This window comes from Oncorhynchus gorbuscha, unplaced genomic scaffold (genome assembly GCF_021184085.1).
Source record: "Oncorhynchus gorbuscha isolate QuinsamMale2020 ecotype Even-year unplaced genomic scaffold, OgorEven_v1.0 Un_scaffold_11649, whole genome shotgun sequence".
NCBI lineage: Eukaryota > Metazoa > Chordata > Actinopteri > Salmoniformes > Salmonidae > Oncorhynchus > Oncorhynchus gorbuscha.
Window position 1 is genome coordinate 1 of NW_025754161.1, and position 9438 is coordinate 9438.

The window sequence follows — 9438 nt, forward strand, 5'->3', positions numbered from 1 at the left end:
AACATTTGAGGTAGCTACTGCTACTGTGGTCTATTCCTCTGTAGTCAGTGTTAGCTGTAGGCATTTTAACATACGAGGTAGCTACTGCTCCCTGGTCTATTCCTCTGTAGTCAGTGTTAGCTGTAGGCATTTTAACATACGAGGTAGCTACTGCTATGTGGTCTATTCCTCTGTAGTCAGTGTTAGCTGTAGGCATTTTAACATACGAGGTAGCTACTGCTATGTGGTCTATTCCTCTGTAGTCAGTGTTAGCTGTAGGCATTTTAACATACGAGGTAGCTACTGCTATGTGGTCTATTCCTCTGTAGTCAGTGTTAGCTGTAGGCATTTTAACATACGAGGTAGCTACTGCTAACCTGTCTATTCCTCTGTAGTCAGTGTTAGCTGTAGGCATTTTAACATACGAGGTAGCTACTGCTATGTGGTCTATTCCTCTGTAGTCAGTGTTAGCTGTAGGCATTTTAACATACGAGGTAGCTACTGCTATGTGGTCTATTCCTCTGTAGTCAGTGTTAGCTGTAGGCATTTTAACATACGAGGTAGCTACTGCTCCCTGGTCTATTCCTCTGTAGTCAGTGTTAGCTGTAGGCATTTTAACATACGAGGTAGCTACTGCTCCCTGGTCTATTCCTCTGTAGTCAGTGCTAGCTGTAGGCATTTTAACATACGAGGTAGCTACTGCTATGTGGTCTATTCCTCTGTAGTCAGTGTTAGCTGTAGGCATTTTAACATACGAGGTAGCTACTGCTAACCTGGTCTATTCCTCTGTAGTCAGTGTTAGCTGTAGACATTTTAACATACGAGGTAGCTACTGCTATGTGGTCTATTCCTCTGTAGTCAGTGTTAGCTGTAGGCATTTTAACATACGAGGTAGCTACTGCTCCCTGGTCTATTCCTCTGTAGTCAGTGTTAGCTGTAGGCATTTTAACATACGAGGTAGCTACTGCTAACCTGTCTATTCCTCTGTAGTCTGTGTTAGCTGTAGGCATTTTAACATACGAGGTAGCTACTGCTCCCTGGTCTATTCCTCTGTAGTCAGTGTTAGCTGTAGGCATTTTAACATACGAGGTAGCTACTGCTCCCTGGTCTATTCCTCTGTAGTCAGTGTTAGCTGTAGGCATTTTAACATACGAGGTAGCTACTGCTATGTGGTCTATTCCTCTGTAGTCAGTGTTAGCTGTAGGCATTTTAACATACGAGGTAGCTACTGCTATGTGGTCTATTCCTCTGTAGTCAGTGTTAGCTGTAGGCATTTTAACATACGAGGTAGCTACTGCTATGTGGTCTATTCCTCTGTAGTCAGTGTTAGCTGTAGGCATTTTAACATACGAGGTAGCTACTGCTCCCTGGTCTATTCCTCTGTAGTCAGTGTTAGCTGTAGGCATTTTAACATACGAGGTAGCTACTGCTATGTGGTCTATTCCTCTGTAGTCAGTGTTAGCTGCAGCCATTTTACAGATTCAGTTTGAAATCCACACATTTGAAAAAATGACAAAAAAAAAATGGGTTTCACTCACAACTTTGTCCCATTTCTCTCCTACTGAACGTGACCGTGGTAACCATAGCGACTTACTATGTGCTCGATTCCGCTGTACTCTCCCTCGGTGTTCTCTCTGATGGTGACCAGGTCCACGTCGGTGTAGGGGGTCTTGTAGCCCTCGATGGACACGCAGGGCCGCACGTTGGCGTACAGGTCAAAGGTCTTCCTGAGGAGCAGGTTCATGGAGGGGTGGCCGGCTGCTATGGGGGTCTTCAGGGGGCCTACACACAGAAGGGGGAGGTTAAAAGACCAACGCAGACCTTTTTTTTTAAAAATCTCAATGTCAAATCATTTCTGGATAACAACGGAACACCTTATTGTGATCATTTAAAAGGTAACCAAAATATCTTCTTAGCAAAGAGAAATTTCTCAGGACTGTCTGATTGGTCGGAGTGGTGAGGGGAAAACTGAAAACTAGCTGTTATTGGCAGAGGTCATTAGGCAGACTAAACTCCACCCCATCATAACATCACCAGACAGACTAAACTCCATCCCATCATAACATCACCAGACAGACTAAACTCCATCCCATCATAACATCACCAGACAGACTAAACTCCATCATAACATCACCAGACTAAACTCCATCATAACATCACCAGACTAAAATCCATCATAACATCACCAGACTAAACTCCATCATAACATCACCAGGCAGACTAAACTCCATCCCATCATAACATCACCAGACTAAACTCCATCATAACATCACCAGGCAGACTAAACTCCATCCCATCATAACATCACCAGACAGACTAAACTCCATCCCATCATAACATCACCAGACAGACTAAACTCCATCCCATCATAACATCACCAGACAGACTAAACTCCATCATAACATCACCAGGCAGACTAAACTCCATCCCATCATAACATCACCATGCAGACTAAACTCCATCATAACATCACCAGGCAGACTAAACTCCATCCCATCATAACATCACCAGACAGACTAAACTCCATCATAACATCACCAGGCAGACTAAACTCCATCATAACATCACCAGACAGACTAAACTCCATCATAACATCACCAGACAGACTAAACTCCATCATAACATCACCAGGCAGACTAAACTCCATCCCATCATCACCAGGCAGACTAAACTCCATCATATCATCACCAGACAGACTAAACTCCATCATAACATCACCAGACTAAACTCCATCATAACATCACCAGGCAGACTAAACTCCATCCCATCATATCATCACCAGGCAGACTAAACTCCATCATATCATCACCAGACAGACTAAACTCCATCATAACATCACCAGGCAGACTAAACTCCATCATATCATCACCAGACAGACTAAACTCCATCATAACATCACCAGACTAAACTCCATCATAACATCACCAGGCAGACTAAACTCCATCCCATCATCACCAGGCAGACTAAACTCCATCCCATCATAACATCACCAGGCAGACTAAACTCCATCATATCATCACCAGACAGACTAAACTCCATCATAACATCACCAGACTAAACTCCATCATAACATCACCAGGCAGACTAAACTCCATCATATCATCACCAGACAGACTAAACTCCATCATAACATCACCAGACTAAACTCCATCATAACATCACCAGGCAGACTAAACTCCATCCCATCATCACCAGGCAGACTAAACTCCATCCCATCATAACATCACCAGGCAGACTAAACTCCATCCCATCATATCATCACCAGGCAGACTAAACTCCATCATATCATCACCAGACAGACTAAACTCCATCATAACATCACCAGACTAAACTCCATCATAACATCACCAGGCAGACTAAACTCCATCCCATCATCACCAGGCAGACTAAACTCCATCCCATCATCACCAGGCAGACTAAACTCCATCCCATCATATCATCACCAGACAGACTAAACTCCATCATAACATCACCAGACTAAACTCCATCATAACATCACCAGGCAGACTAAACTCCATCATAACATCACCAGGCAGACTAAACTCCATCCCATCATAACATCACCAGGCAGACTAAACTCCATCATAACATCACCAGGCAGACTAAACTCCATCCCATCATAACATCACCAGACTAAACTCCATCATAACATCACCAGGCAGACTAAACTCCATCCCATCATAACATCACCAGACAGACTAAACTCCATCCCATCATAACATCACCAGACAGACTAAACTCCATCCCATCATAACATCACCAGACAGACTAAACTCCATCCCATCATAACATCACCAGACAGACTAAACTCCATCCCATCATAACATCACCAGACAGACTAAACTCCATCCCATCATAACATCACCAGACAGACTAAACTCAATCATAACATCATAACATCACCAGACAGACTAAACTCCATCCCATCATAACATCACCAGACAGACTAAACTCCATCCCATCATAACATCACCAGACAGACTAAACTCAATCATAACATCATAACATCACCAGACAGACTAAACTCCATCCCATCATAACATCACCAGACAGACTAAACTCCATCCAATCATAACATCACCAGGCAGACTAGCTCATCATAACATCACCAGGCAGACTAAACTCCATCCCACCACAACATTGCAGGTAGTCTTTTAAAACAGCTCTTACACTAAAGGACATTATCCTCATGTTCAAAACACCACAGTATTGGTCAAACCTCCGTGTGGAAATAGACATAAAAACACAGAAAGTCTCATTTTTGACAACTGGGCCTTTAAAGACTCAGTTTACTGTTTACAGTTTACAAACAGGGAAAGACTATGTACAGGTAGAATAAAAAAGACCTTTCCCAATTTTCCATCGTAAAATGTTTTCTGTTTGCGTCTACTGAAAAAGAGGGGGATGTGTACTGGAGCTCTAGACATGTTGACCTCTGACAGGCTTCCCACCAGCCACCTGACCTCTAGATGAGCTTCCACACCAACCACCCTGACCTCTAGATGGTGGCCACACCAGCCACCTGACCTCAGGCTTCCCACACCAGCCACCTGACCTCTAAGATGGGCTTCCACACCAGCCACCTGACCTCTAGATGGGCTTCACCAACCACCTGACCTCTAGATGGGCTTCCACCCAGCCACCTGACCTCTAGATGGGCTTCCACACCAACCACCTGACCTCTAGATGGCTTCCACACCAACCACCTGACCTCTAGATGGGCTTCACCAGCCACCTGACCTCTAGATTTACCCAGCCAATCATGTTACCACTACCTGATCTCTAGATCTTGGCCACACCAGATACTATGGGCTTCCACACCAGCCACCTGACCCTAGATGGGAACACCAGCCACTCCTGACCTCTAGACTCCCATGAACCCTGCCTCTAGATCTTCCTGCATACTATCCCTCATGAACCCTACATCTCTCATCTTGAACCCTGCATACTATCCCCGCATACTATCCCCCTATGAACCCTGCATACTACTCCTATGAACCCTACATACTATCCCCGCATACTATCCCCTATGAACCCTACATACTACTCCCTATGAACCCTACATACTATCCCCTAGGAACCCTACATACTACTCCCTATAACCCTACATGATGAACCCTACATTCCCTATGAAAACATACATGATGAACCCTACATACTACTCCCGATGAACCTACATGATGAACCCTACATGATGAACCCTACATGACTAAAACCTACATGATGAAACCTACATACTACTCCGATGAAACCTACATGATACTCCCGATGAAACCTACATGATGAACCCTACATACTACTCCCGATGAACCCTACATGATGAACCCTACATGATGAACCCTACTACTCCCGATGGAACCCTACATACTACTCCCATGATGAACCCTACATACTACTCCCGATGAACCCTACATGATGAACCCTACATGATGAACCCTACATGATGAACCCTACATACTACTCCTAGGAACCCTACATGATGAACCCTACATACTACTCCCGATGAACTACATGTGAACCTGCATATGAACCTCCCGATGAACCCCTACATACTACTCCCGATGAACCCTACTAACCCCTGCATACTACCCCTGCATACTGCCCCCCTGCATACTACCCCCTGCATACTAACCCCCTGCATACTACCCCCTACATACTACCCCCTGCATACTACCCCCTACATACTACCCCTACATACTACTACCCCTACATACTACCCCCTACATACTACCCCTACATACTACCCCTACATACTACCCCCTGCATACTAACCCTACATACTAACCCCTGCTGTACTAACCCCTGCCACTAACCCCTGCATACTAACCCCTACATACTAACCCCTACATACTAACCCCTACATACTAACCCCTGCATACTAAGCCCTACATGCCTAGCCCCTACATACTAACCCCTACATGCTAACCCCTACATACTAACCCCTACATACTAACCCCTACATGCTAACCCTACATACTAAACCCTACATACTAAACCCTACATACACTAGGCCCTGCATCTAGCCCCTACATACTAACCCTACATACTAACCCCTACATACTACCCCCTGCATACTAACCCCTGCATACTACCCCCTGCATACTACCCCCTGCATACTAACCCCTGCATACTAACCCATATGATGCCGCCTGCATGACGTTCTTTATTCCAGCTTCAGTACACTATGTCCATCATGACCATGCAGGTAGCTACTACCTACACTATGTCCATCATGACCATGCAGGTAGCTACTACCTACACTATGTCCATCATGACCATGCAGGTAGCTACTACCATAGATTACCATAGGATCTGTCACTACTACCTACACTATGTCCATCATGACCATGCAGGTGGCTACTACCATAGATTACCATAGGATCTGTCACTACTACCTACACTATGTCCATCATGACCATGCAGGTAGCTACTACCTACACTATGTCCATCATGACCATGCAGGTAGCTACTACCTACACTATGTCCATCATGACCATGCAGGTAGCTACTACCTACACTATGTCCATCATGACCATGCAGGTAGCTACTACCTACACTACGTCCATCATGACCATGCAGGTAGCTACTACCTACACTATGTCCATCATGACCATGCAGGTAGCTACTACCTACACTATGTCCATCATTACCATGCAGGTAGCTACTACCTACATGATGTCAATCATGACCATGCAGGTAGCTACAGTACACTATGTCCATCATTACCATGCAGGTGGCTACACCCTGCACTATGTCAATCATGACCATGCAGGTAGCTACTACCTACACTATGTCCATCATTACCATGCAGGTAGCTACTACCTACACTATGTCCATCATTACCATGCAGGTAGCTACTACCTACACTATGTCCATCATTACCATGCAGGTAGCTACTACCTACACTATGTCCATCATGACCATGCAGGTAGCTCCTACCTACACTATGTCCATCATGACCATGCAGGTAGCTCCTACCTACACTATGTCCATCACGACCACGCAGGTAGCTACTACCTACACTATGTCCATCACGACCACGCAGGTAGCTACTACCTACACTATGTCCATCACGACCACGCAGGTAGCTACTACCTACACTATGTCCATCACGACCACGCAGGTAGCTACTACCTACACTATGTCCATCACGACCATGCAGGTAGCTACTACCTACACTATGTCCATCACGACCATGCAGGTAGCTACTACCTACACTATGTCCATCATGACCATGCAGGTAGCTACTACCTACACTATGTCCATCACGACCATGCAGGTAGCTACTACCTACACTATGTCCATCATGACCATGCAGGTAGCTACTACCTACACTATGTCCATCATGACCATGCAGGTAGCTACTCCCATAGATTACCATAGGATCTCTGTAACTGCTACCTACCTTTTAACCCGATCAGGGTCCTGTCCATAGACTCCTTACAGTCTGGAGGGATCATCCATCTACCTCCTGGGCCCTGGATAGCTGTCACATTCCTCTCCTCCCACTGGATGGGAACCTAACGGGTGGTAGAGAGAGGACACAGAATGGTACAGGAAGGACCGGGGTTCAATGTTCTGTCAAACTTTCCATGCCGATGGCATGTTCTGCTGTTAACCCTACAATTTGCTGTGTATGTGTGTGTGAGAGAGTTTGACAGCTTTTCCAGCTTACCTTAGCAGACTCGAAAATCTTCATGACGGCCACGGATATTTCTGGACCGATTCCATCCCCGGGAATTAACGTAACCGTTTGCAGCTGTAAAGAGAAAACAAATCCATTTTCAATCTGTTTTTAGAGGGATTACATTACATACTAGCACTAAAAACACTGGATCATGAATTACATCATTTCAGCCTTTTTGTCAACGAGGGAGAAGTTCATAAAAATCAAAAATAAAACAGGTGTAGACTTGTCCATTTGTCAGTCCTTGACTTACCCCCCTTCTGAAACATACCGTCGGTCTCTTTGCCGCCCCCACGACGTGAGAGAGCTGGAGGAGGATAATAAACGGAAGGTTAAATTATCACCGCGCAGATAAAAACGTATCACAACATCCACACACTATCTCTATATGAGTGGGATTGAATCAGAAAACATATTGGAAAAACACGAAATGTCACTTGTCAAGCATTAGGCGGATAAAAAGCGTTTGGTTAATATAGCATAGCTCGCTACGGGTAGTAGCAGGACAAGGACACACGCACAGTAAAAGGCCTCACAGAAAACCCATGGAAACAACATTATTACAACCGACAAAGTCATCCGAACACGAACTTACATTACACAAACATAAATCCAATACATGGCCAAGTTACATTCGATTATATTTACGCTGACAAAACGGCATTTTCTTACCATTGACCTCCACACGTTGCTTGCCATAGTCCTGGGTTAATGTGGTCCTGCACCGCTCTGCCGTTAACGGGACTTCCGGGGTGGAAAACGATGACGCAGACACGTACCAAAAGCAACGTATCAAATGTCTGTTTACTTTAATACTACAGCGTGAAACAAATCCGTGATGTATTATTTATTTTATTGAAATGCTTTCATGTTGAACATTACTGTTTTTGATCGACATAATAATGTCTACTTTGCAGTGGTGTAAAGTTTTTAAGTGAAAATACTTTAAAGTAATAGTTTTGGATCGTTTTTTCGGTATCTCTACTTACCTATTTCTATTTTTTTCCCAGGACAGGAAAATGGTCCAATCCACGCACTTATCAAGAGAACATCCCTGGTCATCCCTACTGCCTCTGATCTGGAGGACTCACTAAACAGAGAACATCCCTGGTCATCCCTACTGCCTCTGATCTGGAGGACTCACTAAACAGAGAACATCCCTGGTCATCCCTACTGCCTCTGATCTGGAGGACTCACTAAACAGAGAACATCCCTGGTCATCCCTACTGCCTCTGATCTGGAGGTCTCACTAAACAGAGAACATCCCTGGTCATCCCTACTGCATCTGATCTGGAGGTCTCACTAAACAGAGAACATCCCTGGTCATCCCTACTGCCTCTGATCTGGAGGTCTCACTAAACAGAGAACATCCCTGGTTGTCCCTAAAATCAAATCAAATCAAATCAAATTTATTTATATAGCCCTTCGTACATCAGCTGATATCTCAAAGTGCTGTACAGAAACCCAGCCTAAAACCCCAAACAGCAAACAATGCAGGTGTAAAAGCACGGTGGCTAGGAAAAACTTTCCTAGAGGCCAAAACCTAGGAAGAAAACCTAGAGAGGAACCGGGCTATGTGGGGTGGCCCAGTCCTCTTCTGGCTGTGCCGGGTAGAGATTATAACAGAACATGACCAAGATGTTCAAATGTTCATAAATGACCAGCATGGTCAAATAATAATAAGGCAGAACAGTTGAAACTGGAGCAGCAGCACAGTCAGATGGACTGGGGACAGCAAGGAGCCATCATGTCAGGTAGTCTGGGGCACGGTC

The 9438-nt window shown here is 44.8% G+C and overlaps 1 protein-coding gene across 2 annotated transcripts; it reads right to left on the bottom strand.

The window, feature by feature from the left end:
- Positions 1 to 1522: 1522 nt before the first annotated feature.
- Positions 1523 to 8456, bottom strand: LOC124030450 (isocitrate dehydrogenase [NAD] subunit alpha, mitochondrial-like). 2 transcript variants are annotated; one of them, XM_046341792.1, is made up of 5 exons: positions 8339 to 8456; positions 7938 to 7973; positions 7655 to 7738; positions 7385 to 7499; positions 1523 to 1761 (listed from the first exon to the last, which is right to left on the bottom strand). In XM_046341792.1, the coding sequence occupies exons 1-5, from the start codon at positions 8363 to 8365 to the stop codon at positions 1538 to 1540; spliced, it is 486 nt and encodes a 161-aa protein (XP_046197748.1). In that variant the 5' UTR covers positions 8366 to 8456; the 3' UTR covers positions 1523 to 1537. The 2 variants fall into 2 exon arrangements, with proteins under 2 accessions (XP_046197748.1, XP_046197747.1); XM_046341791.1 differs by having other exon boundaries at positions 7920 to 7973; positions 8339 to 8446.
- Positions 8457 to 9438: the final 982 nt, after the last annotated feature.